Here is a 19,288-nt window from a genome sequence, read left to right as displayed (position 1 = left end):
TACTAGTCAAACTATTTAAACAACATCAAATACACAAGCAGTTGCTTAATGTTGGCTGTACTAGTCAAACTATTTAAACAACATCAAATACACAAGCAGTTGCTTAATGTTGACTGTACTAGTCAAACTATTTAAACAACATCAAATACACAAGCAGTTGCTTAATGTTGACTGTACTATTCAAACTATCTAAACAACATCAAATATGCACAAGCAGTTGCTTAATATTGGCATAATATTCCACAGTTTTATATATTCCATTGTAAGAAATAATAAGGGAGGAGTTTAACCCAACAAATAGATTAAATGAAAAGGAACTGTTCCCGTATTTTCAAGTTACAGTGGTTCTCTTAAAAAACCTTTAGCTGAGTAACAATTAGGAAGAAATCATCGTTTTTCTATCTGAAAAGTGTTGAATTCTTATAATTCCCATCCTTGTTTCCGCATGACATACCACACTTGAAATTACGTGTTCAGTCCCTTTAACTCGGTATCTGCAACAGTAAAATAAACGAGGTCAGATTAATTATATAATCATCTTTATATTTCTTGTGTTGTACTTCCTAGTTTTCAGCATGAATAAAATAGAAGAATAATATTTTATTCTTCAGTCTATACTCATCTTTATACAGAGATGGGACAAACAGTAATACTGGTAATATTTTTATTTATTATATATCAACTGTCAGAGACAGAATTTAAATTTGAACTATCTAAGGTTGATTCAAATACTTGTTTGTGGTTCTGCAGAGTAGGATAAACATCGACAAATCCTAAATCACCGATCAAATACGTGGTTAAACCGTTTCTAGATCTATAATTTTGATTGTTTCTTGAAATGTTCGTCATTTCTCTTAACCTTTAATTAAAAATGAAATAATCATCAAAACTTTGAATTTAACCCGTTTCACAAAATTGCTTCAAAAGTCTTTCAATTTCTTTCACTTTCGTTTTCTCACTTTGAATTTGAAGTCGGACGGTATTCCCCCTGACTCATCATTGTTTACTACACACACGATACATGTTAGGCGTAAGTAGAAATTACATCTTTGGGATAGAAATGGCGTCTTTGATAAACTCTCTGATAAGATGCATTACAATAAAAGTTTGAACGATCATATTTGAAGATAATTTATTATTTAAAAGAAAAAAGGCTTCTTTTTTTAAGGAATCAATCTCCCTCTTTTAAATTTGGTCTTTAAATGCCATCCAACTTGACCTTAAATCCATTCTTTAAAGAGCTAAAAATACATTTTAAAAGAAAATTTTCCTTAAGGTTGGTTCACTGATCCTTTCCTTGGTTCTGGACCTAGGTCTCTCCAGCTCAGTGCTAAAGCCAGGACCTGGAAACCTAAACCTTACTCCAACAGAGAACAAGCAGAGCAAGTTTCCTACTATTCAGAACCTGGCGGCCCTCCACAGCCAGAACCAGAACCAGCAGGCTAGGTTCCAACAGGAGAACCTGCAGAACAGGTTCCAACAGGAGAACCTACAGAACAGGTTCCAACAAGAGAAACTGCAGGACAGGTTCCAACAGGAGAACCTACAAACAAGGTTTCAGGAGCTGCAGCAGGAGAACCTGAAGAAAAGGTTCCAGCAGGAGAACCCGAACAGAAACTATGAGTTCCTACAAAACCAGTTAATTCCTTCAGAACAGTTTGATATCAACAGGTAAATTGAATTAATAAGGCAGCATGTCCTATTTACTATGATACCCTTTAAACCTTCCCCTAAGCAAAATATTATGGATTTATGCCTCTTTTTCATTTTAAAATTGATTATTTTATTCTTTTGTGGCAACCCTGTACACTGTGTAGTAATTTGTATTGTTTGCTTTAGGTTGAACGACAATACTGTTCGGTTTGGAGAGGAGAGGAACTTCCAACAGGGGGAGAGAGATGAAAGAAGGTTCGGAGAAGGAGAGAGGTTCGGAGAAGGAGAGAGGTTCGGAGAAGGAGAGAAGTTCGGAAATGAAAACTCTGGAGAAAGACAGGATCCTGAAGGAAGAGATATGTAAGAACTTTTTCATAAATCCTACTTTAAAGAACTTTCGAAAATGAATTTAATACTGAAATTTTTATTTATCCACTCATACAACCGCTTTTTACTTTAGAGTTGGAAGCTTTTATGGAACCCTAGACAGAGGTCTCGGACTCGGGGGAATCGGAGGCGGAATTGGAGGTATTGGAGGTGGAATTGGAGGCATCGGAGGAGGGCTTGGGGGTATCGGAGGTATTGGAGGTATCGGAGGAGGGCTAGGTGGTATTGGAGGTGGGCTTGGTGGAATTGGAGGGGGAATTGGTGGCATCGGTGGTGGGCTCGGAGGAATTGGAGGAATCGGTGGTATTGGAGGAGGACTCGGAGGTATCGGAGGAGGAATAGGGTTGGGAGGACTTGGACTTGGTGGTATTGGTGGAGGACTCGGACTGGGTCTTGGAGGGGATCCAATTCAGGTATTTTATAAATAAACAACATCACTCTTTCCCCCAACCAAGTATTTTTGAATAAGAATAAGTTAAACTAAAAAGCACTGATGTACTTTGACTGAAACTTTTGACATTAGGAATTTGATAAAAGTCTATTTAATATTCTTTATTCTAAACTAGAAATATTCGACCAATAAGAGACAGCTGTTCTGGGAATAGTAAGGGGGGGGGTGTGATTTTAACTCCTTTATAACTAAGTTCTCTGCTCCGTTGATTAAACCATATTGTTTTCAGATGGTTCAGTTGATTTCTCTTCTTGCTAGACAACTACTGAGCTATACATCAATCCTGGAGATTTCTCTCATCTCTCCTCCCTTCCTTGGTAGATCTGAGCAGGCTGGTCAAAGGTCTGAGCAAAGCCAAAGATCAGACCAAGGTCAGGGATCGGATCTAGGTCAGCTAAACTCTGGGTTGAACGCTAGAGAGACATCCTACTGGAGTCTGCCCAGGGAGGCCAAGGAAGGAGATAATATCCTACCGGATGAGAAGAAGGAGGAGGAGGAGAAGGACGGGTTCAACATCATCGATACCTTTACTCCCAACCTGAAGGAGGGCCAGGATAATATCAAGGTTGAAGATGAAAGGAAGAATTTCTAAATGATGTAAAATCGTGTAACTTGTCACTTCCTTTATTTATGTAAACATACAAATGAATAACAAAATATATGTTTTACTGTAATTCTTAATATTTCACGATCAATTAGTCGTCTTGAGCCCGTATTTAATGAATTTGAGCCGCGTCTCAAATCCCCCAAAACCCGGGTTTAATTGAGCGCAGTTTTAATCTTGAAACATTGAATACGTTTAAGTGGAACCTACCATATTTGAGCCGTTGCTTAAATTTATTCCGCGGTTCAAATTCTTTAAACTCTGCCTCTGGTTTAATAATATTTTTTTACCAAATAAATGTCGATTTTTCTTTTTTTAGATTCAATTTTTTTAATCATAACTCCTCTTACAGTAGAGCTATAGAGAAGAATAAAAGAAAAATTAAATTTTTGAAATGTAACAAACCAAAATGGCTTAAGCTACGAGGTTACAGAAATAGCAACAGGAGGGCTTATCCAATATCCAGCTGGTTTTTGTGATTTAAAAACCATTCTTATCAAGCTCTAAATGACTCATCAGCTTGGAAGTTAACTCATTAGTCCAACATTAATATTCAGCTAATATTCATCCAATGTATATAATTATTTATGTAATATATCCATAATTATATAAAATTACCCCTCCCCCCTTGACAGCCCCCCCCCTACCCTAAAAATCAATTTGTTTCATTAAACAACAAAAAAAGTTTTATCCATGGCTTGTTATTACACGATTAACGACAAAAGGAAAATTTTTAATTAAATTGCGGTGATTTTTCAAAAATACTAGGAAATTGTAAAAATCCTCAGTTTTTGCGTGAACAAAAACCTTCTCCAGGCCCAGCACATTGACAGCTTAAACACTACTTTTGTCACTTATCAGAGATCTATGGACTTTTTTGCAACGACAAACAGATGGATAGATAGATAGAAAGATGCAAGAAACACAACAAAAACATATAAATAGAATAATAGGCTCTACCCATGACGATATATATTCTCTCCTTAAATTTCATAAAAAACTAAACATTTTTAGAAAATAATATACAAAATGGAAAATGTTATATATTTTGGTAAAAATAACAGACCAAAAAATATCCCTGTTTTTCACACCTATCTATCTATCTATCTATCCATCTATTCCCTGGGTTCCAGAAACAACGTAAGAAGTGCTTTTATATATCTGTATATCCTGAGATAGACACCTAGAAGAAGTGTCTATATCCGTCTAGAGATCTATCTATCTTGAGAATATACACCTAGAAGAAGTGTCTATATCTGTCTTGAGATCTATCTATCTTGAGAATATACACCTAGAAGAAGTGTCTATATCCGTCTAGAGATCTATCTATCTTGAGAATAGACACCTAGAAGAAGTGTATATATATCTGTCTAGAGATCTATCTATCTTGAGAATAGACACCTAGAAGAAGTGTCTATATCCGTCTAGAGATCTATCTATCTTGAGAATATATGAAGTAAACATCTACTCCATAACAAGTTATCGAACGTATCTACCCAGGTACAATCCGTCCACTATCAAACTCAAACAGGACTGAATCCCAGGCTCTAAATGTCACACAGGGACACAAGCGTAGCTATCAAACAAGCTATATATAAGGATCCCAAATGGTAGGGATGATCCAATGTTCTAAATGTCACACAGGGACACAATCCACATGGCTACAATCCCTTGAACTATCAACACCAATACACAGGGCGCAATCTCGTTAGCTATCGGTGTCAATACAGACACTAGCAATCAATTGATCAATGTCTCAAACAGGACACGATCCACATGGCTACAATCCCGCGACTAATCAACGGCACTACACAGGGCGCAATCTTGTTAGCTATCGATGTCAATACAGACACTAGCAATCAATTGATCAGTGCTAACATAGGACACTATCCACACATGGCTACAATCACCGCGACTAATCAACGCCACTACACAGGGTGCGATCTTGTTAGCTATCGATGTCAATACAGACACTAGCACTTACTAGATCAATATCAATAATAAAGGTAAGCTATCTCCGCACATTTTCTATAGCGTAATTTAAGTATGTTGCATGATTTAAGCTAATCATGTTCAGTATTCAATTGAAACCCAGTTTCAATGAATAATGTCATTATGTCTAAGTTTACAACATTAAATCATTAATATGTACAACGTACTGAAGCTTTACAAAATACCATGTTTCCACGATGTTTGCTACATATACACCTACAAGAAGTGTATATATATATATGTATAGAGATCTGTCTATCCTTCTTCTAGAGATTTGTCTATCTTGAGAATAGACACCTAGAAGAAGTGTATATATATCTGTATAGGGATCTGTCTATCTGTCTAGAGATCTGTCTATCCTCCTAGAGATATGTCTATCTTGAGAATAGACACCTAGAAGAAGTGTCTTGATCTTTCAATAGACCTGTCTATCCTGAGAATAGGCACCTAGAAGAAGTGTCTATATATTTCTATAGACCTGTCTATCTTGAGAATAGGCACCTAGAAGAAGTGTCTATATCTTTCTATAGGCGTGTCTATCCTGAGAATAGACACCTAGAAGAGGTGTCTATTTCTTTCTATAGACCTGTTTATCCTGAGAATAGACACCTAGGAGTAGTGTCTATATATGTCTATAGACCTGTCAATCTTGAGAATAGACTCCAGAAAAAGTGTCTATAACTTTCTATAGACCTGTCTATCCTGAGAATAGACATTAAAAGAAGTGTTTACATCTATCTGTTTGTCTATTTTGAGACCATATATAAGAAACAATACTCTGATTTTTTTATGCAATTCAAGTATTATTACTTTTTCATTACATAAGTGAGGCCTACTTATGGACACAAAATAATGATTTAAACATAATACAAAACGATTACGTTTTTATCCAACGTGGCATTCACGAATTTTTAAACTTAGTTTGGAACATTTTTCATATAAAAACATTACATTTTCTTGGTTTAGCTAGAAATTTATTTTTAATTTGGAATAAAGTGATTCAAAAGTTGCAATCTCTCATGTTAAAATCACTTTGATCACTTTGCTAATCACCTCTTAAAACGAAAGCTAAAAATATGCGCTTCATATCTCTGAAATGTACATGTTTCGGGCTACTAAAAAGTGACTGAGTGAGGTAGAATAGACATTACGACACTTCAAAGTCGACCCAGTCTGGATGCAACTTTTCACAGCATTCTGGATTTATGTGCCATCCATGTTTGCTTTTAAAGGCGTGTGTCTTCAGCAAGTATCTGTTCTTAAAAGAAAAATTTGCTGCTCTAAAATATCTTAAATAAAAGGAGAAAAAATGTGTTAATGAAATATTCCTGTTCTCTGTTTCTAGATTTCTCCTTTAAATCCAAATTCCTTCTCTCTCTGTGTAAAAGGTTTCTTCATATCTGTCTGCATATATTCACATTTAGATTATACAGACACAGATAGATAGATAGAAACATACATAGATATCTAGCTTGCAGATAAATAGATATATAGATAACCAGCTTGTAGATAGATAGATATATAGATAACTAGCTTGTAGATAGATAGATACATAGATAACTAGCTTGTAGATAGATATATACATAGATAATTGGCTTGTAGATAGATGGATATATAGATAACTAGCTTGAAGATAGATAGATACATAGATAACTGGCTTGTAGATAGATGGATATATAGATAACTAGCTTGTAGATAGATGGATATATAGATAACTTTTAGAAAGATAGATAACTAGTCATATAGATACAAAGATAACTTGTCAGAAAGATAGATCAATAGATTACTTGTAAGATATATAGATACATAGATAACTTGTAAGATAGATAGATACATAGTTAATTTTTCAGATGAATAGATAGATAGACAGATAACTTACTAGATAAATAGATAGATAGATAGATAAAAAGATAGATAACTAGCTTACTAGAATAATAAATACATAGATATTTCTCTGGATAGATAGATAAATACATAGATATATCTCTGGCTAGATAGATAAATACATAGATATATCTCTGCATAGATAGATAAATACATAGATATACCTCTGGATAGATAGATAAATACATAGATATATCTCTGGATAGATAGATAAATACATAGATATATCTCTGGATAGATAGATAAATAAATAGATATATCTCTGGATAGATAGATAAATAAATAGATATATCTCTGGACAGATAGTTAAATAAATAGATATACCTCTGGCTAGATAGATAAATACATAGATATATCTCTGGCTAGATAGATAAATACATAGATATATCTCTGGCTAGATAGATAAATACATAGATATATCTCTGCATAGATAGATAAATACATACATATATCTCTGCATAGATAGATAAATACATAGATATATATCTGCATAGATAGAAAAATACATAGATATATCTTTGGATAGATAGATAAATACATAGATGCGGGAANTTCCCCCCCCCCCCTCCCTCCTGTATTTTGTGTTCCCACCAACTATAAAGTGAATTACAATACTTTAATACTGTTATCCACAATGTGATATATTAAAATCTTGTTTCACTTTTATTTATTTAAAATTTAGTTTTCTGAGTATGTTCTGAACATTAGTTAAAGAGACGAAACTTCGGAAGAAGTAAGTAAGTGACCCTTCATTTTCATCGGTACCTTTAAACCTTTATTTTACTAACAATGAAAAGGTTTTGAATTATGACAATGTTCTCCATTCGTCTTTGCTGCATAAATTATACAAAAAAAACCTGTGGAAAGAAATCAGTTATCAGCTAGGAATAATCGGACAAAGGGTACCGTTGTGAATCGGACATGTCACTCCATCTACAAACAGAAGAAGAAGATCACTTGAAAATGAAATATAATTGTGGAAAACTGGTGATTAAAAGAAAATCCTGTAGATTAAAAGAAAATCCTGTAGATTAAAAGAAACTCCTGTAGATTAAAAAGAAAACCATGTAGATTAAAAGAAAATCCTGTAGATTAAAAGAAAACCATGTAGATTAAAAGAAAACCCTGTAGATTAAAAGAAAACCATGTAGATTAAAATTTTCAAGAATTTATAAGGTTAGAGTAAAGTTGAGTGGAAGGATGAAATATGAAAACCCTCTGATATCCTTGAACCAAGTTGAACCAACCGGAGCTCCGGGTTTATAATTCAACTAGACATCAAGAATAGATTTCAATTTATTTTACTCAAGGTTCTGTCCTGATATGCCCAACTCCCTTTTATACTTTATCAGCTTCAATATGCTGCTACAATCTATCACAAACTCTATCCTCTCTACCTCTATAGGTTTATACGATCCATAAATAACAAGAGTCTGTGCTGAACTGTCTATATTTAGATATAAAAATGTGCAGGTAAATAAGTTGACCGAAACTAGGGTCAAGTACTAAAAATAACTTATATTTGAGAGTTAAAAAGACATAAACAAAATAGGGTAATATCTTACAGTTCGACACATAGTTCGGAGATTTTTAAATCTCATTATTTTATAATTTATAATTTTATAGTTTTCTCTAAATATTTTAGTCTTATATTAAAAAAGTATTATTTAAGAACACTAATATTTAGATAAATATCTTTTTTTATGGAAAACCCAGTATTTTGGGAATTCCTTTATGTAGATGTGATATTATCGACTAACACCCTAAATACTGTAAAAACCATAATTACAGTTTTTGCAGGATTAAATACTCTGGTAAAACATTAATTTTTCACGCTTTTTATTGATAAAAAGTTTGAAAACATTGCATAAAATTTGCCTGATATTGCTAACAAGTGTTATTGTATAAGAAATGATGAATTTAGGTAAACTGTTGCCACAGCATACTCGTTGCTTTATACAGGGTTATCCACACATAATAAGCATGTAAAGACGCCAAAATACTAAACTGATAAAGCATGAAGATTTCGCGGTAAAATTAAGTATTATGCCCTAAATGTATTAAATAGTCTTTATTGGCTTATTTCATATTTTGGCACAGAAAGTAAAAGCTTGGCGGGAAAATTATGAATTTAAGGAAACAGACAGTAAAAAAATTACGTTCTGTCGTCTCTGAAGTCTTATCCTTTATGGGTAGCCCTGTAGATTTGATTTTTCTCTTTGTTTGTTTTATGACTCATCAACGGATAAACCGATCAGGCCCAATTTTTTTGTTGCGACTTACTAGACCCAAAGAAGGTTGAAGGCCGGTCAAAACTAATCATTTCGAAATTTTAAAGTATATTTTGAAAATCTATCTTTAAAGATAATTATTCTCTTAAATGTTAAATTGTTACTTTTTATTTGATATCTATCTATACAAAGAAATAAGAAACCGTATATTTTATGTGAATAGACGTATATGCATCAAAATTGTAAAAAATATTTACTCATTAGTATTTTCTTTCCATGAATCACTTTTATTTCGCTACAGATCTTCACTTTTAATCCAGAGAATTTGCTTCACACCCTAAAATGTTTTTTTTGCTTGAATTTCTAAAATTGGAGATGTATTCCTTGATAAACATAATTCAGTCTTAGGCATAAATTACTGAAAATGTTTTGGCAAGATTACTTTACCCCCAAAAAGATCAGATTTAAAGGGACTGTAAGCGTAATTTTAATCAACCCTTCAGGCAAAGATGGCAGTCCAGATTTTACCAAGGATTTCTACATTTGCTTAAAAACATTTAACCCTAAGAATGCTGGGGGGGGGGTCTGAATCTATCTATAGCCTGATGGCGTCCAAGGCCCCCCCATTCCATAGAAAAAAGGCCATATTGTAAAGGAATAGGGTTTCAATGCATATCCATAGTCGAATTTTTCAAGGCCAGATCATTGACAATTAGACCGCTAACTTTTTTAGTTCTGGTGCTAGTAAGGTTTGAAAAAAATGTCAAAAAAATGGTCGGAAAAATATAATAAATATGTTAAGACGTGAGAGACGTTTTTAAATTTATTTTTCATTGTGAAAAATTTAATTTTTAGATCTATAGATTAAATTTAAAAAAGTTATAGGCTATTTTATAGCGTAAAAAAAAAGAGTGCTAGATCAAGAAAGAAGAGGGGGGGAACCTCAAACCGCCTGTTTACAAAAAAGAAGAGGAGGGAGCGTCAAAAGCCTGTTCAAAAAAATAAGCTGACCTTGTACACTGAATCTGCGATTGTACATATTCCAGCTGTGAATAATGACACCCACCAGAATAAAGGATTGAATATCAGATTTCTGAAAATATGATCAGAGTAACTGATTAGTATTACTCGCCTTATTTATTCCTTTGTCTTTGCAACCTTATTGTGTAAACCTTTGATATTTCAATCTATTAATTCTATCAGATCAAATTGTTAATATTTTTTTAGTTAAAAAATCTTGAAAGCTTTATAGTGCCTTAGAACTTAGCTGTATGAGCGAGCTTTTCTTAAAGGTCGTGAATGAATGAAAATAACTTGAGTAAAATGTATTTTTGAAAAATTCTTTTTAAGTAGAAAAAAATTCTTTAATTCTTTTTTTTCTTCAATATTTCTTGATATCATTTTCATGTTTAGGTTACCCTGATATATCTGCCAAACCTTCAGAGTTTGATGCTACTGCCAATTGCCTGAAATACATTTTTTCAATTTGTTAAATTTGTTTTCTTTTTGTCGAAAAAAAAATTTGAATCTTTGGATAAGGAAATAATCCACGTTTTTAATTCCAAAAGAAGTTGTCTGATAGAGTTGAGCACATGTCACGCTAATATCTCATTTTTGATTGGACATTTGTACTCTACCGTTCAAATCTGCCAAGAAATGAAAAAGAGGAAGTACGTATAGGGACTATAAAAAAAGCAGGTACAAATATACTGAAACCGGTACATTAAAGTCCTCGCCATAAAGAATGCCTTTTCGATATAAAACATGCATGTAATATCGATGAAATATCTTATGAAAAAAGTTCTCAACTTCCTCTTTATTTGAATTCAAAATCCACTGTACAGGGTGTCCTAATAAACATAGGAATTAAAAACAACTTAAAAGTCGTCTTTGTCCCCGATTTCTGATATTAAATGCATGGCAAAGAAAGTAAAATAACGAGGCAGTACGTCTGCCGAGCTTTTCATAAAGTGGTCTACCCATTTTGTATCTTAAAAATTGTTAAAAAGATATTAAGACAATTTTGATTTATTAAATAAATTGAAATGTATACAAATTTTGCAATATCTCCGTCAATTTCGAAGATGAAAAAATGGTAGACCACATTTTGAAAATCTCGAGACCAGGCGTTTTTGATATTAGATGTTTAGGAATACTACAATAATTGTGTTCATAAAAAACTGCCGCATGGATCGAAGACGATATAAAGGTCGTCACTAAATTACCATGTTTATTGGGACACCATGTACAACGAAATCATGTGAATGTACTTCCTTGGTTTTCTAGGATGTGAGTAGTACATGATTTATTGATTTACAGGCTATGTTGTATGGAGGACAGTTTATTAAAAAGTTATTCTTATTTTGGAAATAGAAGTGAATACATTAAACAACGGGAAATTCTTTAACGATTGCAATCAATGAATTTTTGTCGAATTTTACACACAATTTTAACGTAAAATTGGTGGACTCATTCATTGCAGTCAAAGGCTTAAAGGGACAGACCGGCTATGTATGGTAGTTAAACTGAGTATGCAGTCTTGTGGACAAATTCTTTAGAATTCATTTGAGACATATATATATCGACGTTCAAAATCATGAATTTCACTGGATACGTTTTTAGAATCGGTTTTTTAAATTATTAAATAACGATGACGAAAAATAAAGTAAAAATTATTCATTAAACTAATATGGTTAATATGGTTAGGAACATATTTTTCAAAAGAAATTTGTAAATAAATCAATGTTAGAATCAATTATTTCGTTCTCATCATTAAATTGAATTTCTTATTTTCTATCATTCTTCAAATGTCATTTTTTCAATAATAATTCTAGAAAATCTGCAGAAAATCTTTGGGAATAATGGGAAACTAGAATAATGAGAAAATAGAAAATAATAATTGAATAAGATTACTTATTTTCGATTATAAGATTAATTTTTATTTTCTCAACCTGTTCCTAAACAACTAATTAGTTCACTGTAGAATTTTGTTTACATTTTTTGTCGTCGTTATTTAATAATTAAAAAAAAAATTCTGAAAACGTATCCACCCAAAAGTACGATTTTGCACGTCGACTTTGCGCTCAAACTCAGGATTTACAGATCTTTAAAAAGTTTTATACGTCTTAAATGAATCCCAAAGAATTTGTCCACAACACTGCATACTCAGTTTAACTACCTTACAAAGCCGGTCAGTCCCTTTAAAATTTTAATTTAAACTGTACGATCGGAAGGATTTTTTTCTGAAAACGTACGGATTTTTCAAAAAGTGTTTTGTTCACCATGTAAAGGTTTACCCTTGAAATGCAAAATATACTGCTAGCTTGAGTATATAGAGTAGAGGTAGAGATACTGCAACTACAGTAGTTATCTTATCTAAATAAAATATAATTGAAATTGGATCAATTGGAAAAAAACGGTGTTTCCCACAATTAAGTGGAAGAAAGACGATCTTTAGTCAAACTAATTTATGTTTCTTTCACTTGCAATCAATAGCATGTGTACCGTGTTTCTTGAACTATTTTAAACAACGGTCCAAAAGTCGTCTTCACATTCTTCTTTATTTTGTGTACCACTTTTACAATAACAGAACTTACTGAATTCAAACTTAGGATTGAAGAAGCGATTTGTTGGGATTATATTTGGTTCAGTTACTGCCTGAAAAAAAGTTTTAAAAGTTAACCTTTTTTTAGAAAAGATGAGATAAGATAAGAATCATCTCATCCTGTCTAGAATAGGCTTGGCATCCAGTTTTCTTGTACTGTTATAAGCTGTTAAGTTTTCCTTTGTTAGCCTCCGTTTTTTCTGTTTCGATCTTTATAAAATTAAAAGATTTCAAGAATTTCACACTGATGGATTTTCAAAAATAATATTTTCTCAGTGAAAACATTTTCAATTTCAACTGGTCAGGATCATTCCTTGAGATATGTTACCATACAAAATCATGGGCCTAATCGGTTTAGCTGTTCTGGCTATCATTGGACTCCTACAAGACAACAAGATAAGTCAAATATAAATCTAGATTAATCACATTCAACTCATGTACATTTAAATCTGTGCTGAACCGACCATTACGATCCTAGTTTGTACTGCTCCGCCAGGTACACCAACTAAAATGGGAGATATACGGCAGGGGTCAATATAGTTGGCCTAGCTCAGTAGGCAGGGCTAGATTGTGCAATTAGGTTAACACGGTCTAACTTTAGGCTACATCTGGTTAAAAACAATCACTAAAGTGGCAATTTTGCGTGAGACAAATGCATATTTACAATCACACAATACTTACAATTTTGATTGCTAGAATGAGGAAAATGCGGAAAGTTAGTTCTGATCCTCCAGTTAAACGGTCATTAACAAATCCTTAAATATTTAACAACATTTCTATAAAACGGGATATTCAACATTAAATCTAGAATTTGATTTATCTACAGGAACTTTTAGAATAACTTTAGGTCTTTCTACAGGAAAAAGTTTTACATCCTTTAATTAATTAATTGTCTGCAATTATTGAAATTTAAAAGATAAAATGATAATAATAAAAAGTTTGAAGTTTACCATTTTCCAAAGTAGCAAAACAGAGGACAATGAAGAAGCTGTGAATGAACCCTGAGAGTAACCAAAGGAATAAAGTGGCCGAACTATCAACCTCATTGCCTCTATGTCGGTAGAGATCAGGCTTCCTAAAATACAGTGCTTTGGATCTGGATCCATGGGATTCCCAACATTTAGCTCCCTAGATCTGGATCCATTGGATTCCAAACATTTTAGCTCTCTAGATTTGGATCCATGGGATTCTAAACATTTTAGCTCTCTAGATTTGGATCCATGAAATTCCAAACATTTCAGCTCTCTAGATTTTGATCCATGGGATTCCCAACATTTTAGCTCCCTAGATCTAGATCCATGGGATTCCAAACATTTCAGCTCCCTAGATCCGGATTCATAAAAAAAATATTCGACACCGCGGGATCAGATTCAAGAGACAAAATATCAACAAAACACCAAAAAAATACTTTTTATACAAACATTTCAATTGTCAATTAATGGGATATCATTACAAACTTCCTTTGTTAATCCTATGGGACCCATATCCGGATTGGGATTTGGATATGAATCTCTTTTTTACAGAATCCGGATCCATGTAAACTAACTTTATCAAAGAGAATCCTGTTTTTATCGGAATATTCTAATCTCTCATTCAAAATCCGTCATCCGACATAGCCCAACAAAAAAGTTTAAATTAGCAATTACGAAAAATCATTATTTAGCGGATGAAGATTCGTTGACTTTTAACCAGGACCCCTAGCTAAATTACCGTGAATCTGAATCAAAATCAAAAGGATCTGAAGCACTGCTAAAATGTATGCTTTTAACAAGTTTAATAGAAGAAAAAACTACAAAAAATTAGCCAAGCTTTTTGAGCAAGATATAGGTTGTAATTTTCTAACATTAACTTTACTTACTTCATAATATCATCAGCTGAATAAACTTGCTCAAACCTACCAATGACGAGCCCAAGTACTCCAATCAAAATGTTAAAACAGAAAAAGTCTGAAAATAACATAAAAAACCTATCTAGGACTGATCTTTTAAAAGCTTAATAAAATATAATAAAGATGATTAAAAAATTTACCAAAACTTTCAAAGACAGAAGTAGACATATTCTTTTCCAGAAAAATCCAGATTAAGAATTGAATCGATATTCTCAGAAAATTGCTGTACAGAATAAAAAATGAAACCTAAAAAGGAAATATTTCAGTTCAGTGCAGCGTTTTAGAGGTTTGATCTTTCTTACCTTAGAAACACTGAAAGAGTTTTGTATCCCATAAACTAGGAAGAGCCGTCTTAAATCTTGGAACGAGCTGGCGTTGAAGTTTCCGTAAGTTCTAGCATCCTCAAAGGTTTCCTCTGAATCCTCGGAATTAAAGTAGATTGACAAATCAGCAACTTGAATCATTTGAACATCATGTGCACTGTTTCCTATCACCAGAACAGCTTCCCGCCTCTTCTGAGAGAACGGCCAAACCACATTAAGAAGCCGTTGTTTTAACCGTGGATCTTTTCTTTTTAATTGAGAGAGTAGACCTTCTACTATTTGTTTTTTGAGCCTGCTTGTCATACCTTATACAGGTGCAACTTTTGTTATAAAAACACAGAAAGAGTCATTTTTACTATGCACCATCCCTATTCACATTTTTTATGGGATCTGGTAGTTTAGGGTTTTGAGGTGCTGCAGGCTAAAGAGGGCTAAACATTACGGCTAGGACAGGCTAGGGGTCAAGCGTTACAGGTAGGAAAAGCAAGGGGTCTAGTACTGCAGCTAAAACAGGCAAAGGGTCAAGTGCTACAGCAAGGAAAGGAAAGCAGCCAAGCGCTACAGCTAGGACTTGTGGGAGGTCAATCGCTAAAGCTAGGACTTGTGGGGGGTAAAGTCCTGCAGCTAGGAGAAGAAAAGGCAAAAAAGCAAAAATGGCATGCTTGCAAAAAACTAAGTTGGCTAAAATTATGCTAGCGCGCAAAAATGGGACTAACAAAAATGTTGTAGCACCCCTGATACGACTATCCTATCATAATGTTGGCTAAGAGTTTCCAATAGAAAAGGAATTCGAAGCGTATTTTCCGCAAAAGTATTTCCATTAACAATTATGCAGTTGACTTTTCTGTCAGTTTTTGCTTTTATCATAGAATTCAGGTTTTCAAACTTCAGAAGTTGATCCATCTTGTCTCCAGTTAATATGCCTGCCTCAACACATGAGGCTTTAATACACTCCTGTGCATTCTGAGAAAGAATTATTGTTTTTAACCCTGCAGATCTGAAGTCCCTGAATAGGTCCTTACACTTCAAGTTTACTTTGTTCCGCATACCTACAGAGCCAACCATTTGCATGTTTTGAGGTTTTAGTTTGAAAAGCTCTTGGTTCTTCTCAACCCAAGTAAGTCTAGCAACTTGTCTTTGAGGTTTAGAGTAGTTTAGAAGCAGTTCTACCTCTGAATTTATCAAGACTCCGGAAGCAAAATAAGAAGTGCTCATTCCACGATGGGTAAAGTCAGTAACCCCTGCAGTCAGACTCATGTCCATATACTCCTCCAGTTGGGATCTTGTGCCTTTTATAAAATACGAGTAGATATCTTTATTCTGTTGCATTGTTTTCGTTATAATTCCATTCATAACACTGTCCTTAGAGTGTGAAGACAGAATCTCCACAACTTCATAGGTTAGATCTAGCAGATTCAAACTCTGTGTTTGAGAATCATTGTGTATAGTTGCAACATATCCAAGTTGTTCTGCCATATCTAAGAATGCGCTGTCCTCTGCGTTTCTCTCTTGGATCGTTAAAGAAGTTGAATTTGAAATGAGGACAATACTAATCAGCAGTTGATGAAGCCTTTCAGAAGAACAATCTGAACTAGCAAGAACTCCTTTTAATAGTGCAATATCAACTTTGTAACTTTCATAAGGAACACTTAGAGACTTGACCTCTATTTCTTTAGTTGTAATAATTGCTTTTCCGTCTAGTACTACGTGGGACACTTTACCAAGATCATCTGTAAAATGTGGGTTAGCAAACATGGATGCTGTAAGTTTAGGATCTTTTTCAATCTTCCAGGCTTGGAGAATTCGAAGAATTTCTATTGTAATAAGTAGAGTAACAGGGAGGATATATTGCAATTCTACAAAGGATTGAATTAACACATTTCCAAAATGGTTGGTTTGAAATGTCTCCTGAGTAGGGTCGATGATAACGCCATAAAAAAGAGAGGAGGATCCTAAATTAAGTTCAGAATAGAAAATACAAGTAAGTAACAAAGTTAAAAACCCCAGTAGATAAATCATACTCAAGAAACATTTGTCCAGAGCTAGATCAGAAATAGAGCGTCGTTTCACATTTATTTTCGAGTCCATCATTTTTCCTATCTTAGTTTCCTGTCCAACATATACCACCAGGCAGATAACAGACTGGGCATGGAACATTGTACTTCCACGAGGAATAAAGTTAGTATTGTTGAAATTTAATTCTTCTGTTTTAGATCCAACAAACTTCCCAATAAACTTGGCACTGAACTGATGAAGTCCCTCCTCGGGTTCATCGTATACTAGCTCCCCAGTGTAGTTCAGATGATCAATATTATTTCTATTCATGAGGGTTGGATGTCCTTGTTTAGTTATAACTTCTGTATCTCCATTCAAATGTTGTGTGGATATATAGCAGCGACCACATGTCTTTCCACTCTCCACATTGTGGCATTGGCACTGTACACCCAGCAATACCACATCTGCTGGTACATATACCTCCTTTGTGGTGCTATCATTAGGTTCGAGATAGATAACGTCACCCACGTCCAGATCTTCTAGATACTTTGTGTCCTGGCGTAGTTGGCGTTTAACCAGGTCAATGATTTGAAAACTTTCATTCCTCTCATTCATACCTTTCTCCCATTTCATAAGTTTTCTTAGTTCTTGGAAAGCAAGAACAAAATTAAGACAAAATATTACTCCTAACATGTTTGAATTTTTTAAACCTTATTTAAATACATAAAGGTTGTCTCTAAAAACGGTAGTTATTCTTGTGTCTCATTTTTCAACCGATTTTCGTTTTTTAGAAACAACGTGTAAGCCCTCATTAAGGAAAAAAAATAATTGAGTTTTTATTACAAGCAAAATTTTCCAATCTCTACCTATTTGAAACTTGATAGTGCAAACTTTTGATATTAGCATCTTTGATCTGACAGAATTTATAGTTTGAAATATCAAAGGTCTACGACACATCAGAGATGTAATGATTAAAAACTCAGTTCCTTTCTCTTTTTCTTGTGCTGTTATGTAATAAATAAATAAAATGATACTTAAATTACGATTTTTTACGTTGCCTCTAATATATTTATCAAAAGTTTGTTTCAATCAAACATGCCTAGAGGAGCAAAGCTGAGATATTTCTTGTGAAGTTCATCACTGCAAATAGCCTCAATAATTGCAATAAAAAGCAGGAAAAGGTTACTGAAACAAACAAAATATATTAAGTTACTATTGTCTCAGGTCTCAATTTAGAAGCTTAGTCTCAACTTTAACTTGTTCAAAGATAAATGAGTCCCACTCCTATCATGGCTATAATAGTTGCAATGGCAGATCATTCCTGAGACAACTTTTTCAAATAAATTTCGGATTTGATTCATTTGAATGTAGTTAACATATTGAAACATTTTAATTTTTATATGATGCTAGTGTAACTTTTGAGATGAATCGGCAGTTTAGTGTCCGACCTAATTCTAAGCTGTCTGTATCCGAATTGAAGCAGTGTAAACCAGATCCTAACCAAGGGAGGAGGATAAATACTATTGGGAGCTCCATCCAAACCTTTCTCAACATCTGAACATTTAATAATTAACAACTAGGGTTGCCCTAATATACAATGGATGAATAGTTTTTTTGGAATTCGAGGATTTTTTTTCCAATAAGTGTTCAAAATAAAAAAAATAGTGCTTGCAAAATCTAAAGTTTTTATTTAGCAAATTGAATGGATTGGTTTTTGGGTTGGATGGATTGGTTTTTGGGTTGGATGGATTGGTTTTTGGGTTGGATGGATTGGTTTTTGGGTTGGATGGATTGGTTATTTAAATGGATGGATTGTTTGTTTGAATGGATGGATGGTATGGATAGGTTGTTTAAATGGATGGATGGGATGGATTGGTTATTTAAATGGATGGATGGTATGGATTACCTGAACAATGATTTTCTTTAGGAAACTGTATTTTCCTGACCATGATTTCTGAAAATGTAAATTTACAGCCATATTTTTTATAGAATTTGATGTAAAATATTTAGATTTACATTTTTCAGAAATACCTTTAACTATAGAACAGGAATACAACATTAAAGCAGTATTTCATGTGGGTTACAAAGCAAATAGTCTTACTAGTAGCTTATACAATCACTTACTAGTGATAGCTTGAGTATAAAAGTCGTCTTCCTATTCATCAGTTTTCTGGTTATCACTGTAGTAAATACTTCTTGATAAATTTAAAAGTTATATACAATTATGTATTCGAAAGCAAATATGGAAAACTAGAAACTGATTTTGATAAGAAAAT

At 33.5% G+C, this 19,288-nt stretch overlaps 2 protein-coding genes across 6 annotated transcripts; one reads left to right on the top strand and one right to left on the bottom strand.

Moving 5' to 3' along the window:
• Window positions 1-610: 610 nt before the first annotated feature.
• Window positions 611-3,172, top strand: LOC111697209 (keratin, type I cytoskeletal 9). Its single transcript, XM_023467116.1, has 5 exons — window positions 611-655; window positions 1,277-1,671; window positions 1,840-2,013; window positions 2,114-2,453; window positions 2,721-3,172. The coding sequence occupies exons 1-5, from the start codon at window positions 635-637 to the stop codon at window positions 3,081-3,083; spliced, it is 1,293 nt and encodes a 430-aa protein (XP_023322884.1). The 5' UTR covers window positions 611-634; the 3' UTR covers window positions 3,084-3,172.
• A 6,178-nt stretch (window positions 3,173-9,350) lies between these two features.
• Window positions 9,351-18,962, bottom strand: LOC111697221 (probable phospholipid-transporting ATPase NEO1). 5 transcript variants are annotated; one of them, XM_023467130.1, is made up of 14 exons: window positions 18,919-18,962; window positions 18,461-18,566; window positions 18,112-18,197; window positions 15,752-17,698; window positions 14,997-15,322; window positions 14,835-14,940; window positions 14,665-14,752; window positions 13,757-13,881; window positions 13,488-13,561; window positions 12,799-12,859; window positions 12,499-12,577; window positions 10,621-10,668; window positions 10,214-10,295; window positions 9,351-9,539 (listed from the first exon to the last, which is right to left on the bottom strand). In XM_023467130.1, the coding sequence occupies exons 1-14, from the start codon at window positions 18,959-18,961 to the stop codon at window positions 9,498-9,500; spliced, it is 3,213 nt and encodes a 1,070-aa protein (XP_023322898.1). In that variant the 5' UTR covers window position 18,962; the 3' UTR covers window positions 9,351-9,497. The 5 variants fall into 5 exon arrangements, 3 of the variants coding, with proteins under 3 accessions (XP_023322898.1, XP_023322900.1, XP_023322899.1); XR_002764249.1 differs by having other exon boundaries at window positions 9,522-9,539; window positions 10,640-10,668; XR_002764250.1 differs by lacking the exons at window positions 9,351-9,539; window positions 10,214-10,295; window positions 10,621-10,668; window positions 12,799-12,859 and adding an exon at window positions 12,885-13,187 and having other exon boundaries at window positions 12,497-12,577.
• Window positions 18,963-19,288: the final 326 nt, after the last annotated feature.

This window comes from Eurytemora carolleeae, unplaced genomic scaffold (genome assembly GCF_000591075.1).
Source record: "Eurytemora carolleeae unplaced genomic scaffold, Eaff_2.0 scaffold139, whole genome shotgun sequence".
Classification (NCBI taxonomy): domain Eukaryota; kingdom Metazoa; phylum Arthropoda; class Copepoda; order Calanoida; family Temoridae; genus Eurytemora; species Eurytemora carolleeae.
This window is presented reverse-complemented; position numbering and strand designations above follow the sequence as displayed.

Coding starts and splice junctions, on each gene's coding strand:
- LOC111697209 (XM_023467116.1), top strand. CDS start 635: ATGGGACAAACAGTAATACTG. Junction 1,672..1,839: donor GAACAGTTTGATATCAACAG/GTAAATTGAATT, acceptor TGTTTGCTTTAG/GTTGAACGACAATACTGTTC. Junction 2,014..2,113: donor GATCCTGAAGGAAGAGATAT/GTAAGAACTTTT, acceptor TTTTTACTTTAG/AGTTGGAAGCTTTTATGGAA.
- LOC111697221 (XM_023467130.1), bottom strand. CDS start 18,961: ATGGTCAGGAAAATACAGTTTCCTAAAGAAAATCATTGTTCAG. Junction 14,753..14,834: donor TTCTGTCTTTGAAAGTTTTG/GTAAATTTTTTA, acceptor TGTTATTTTCAG/ACTTTTTCTGTTTTAACATT. Junction 12,860..13,487: donor TCATTCTAGCAATCAAAATT/GTAAGTATTGTG, acceptor ACTTTTTTTCAG/GCAGTAACTGAACCAAATAT.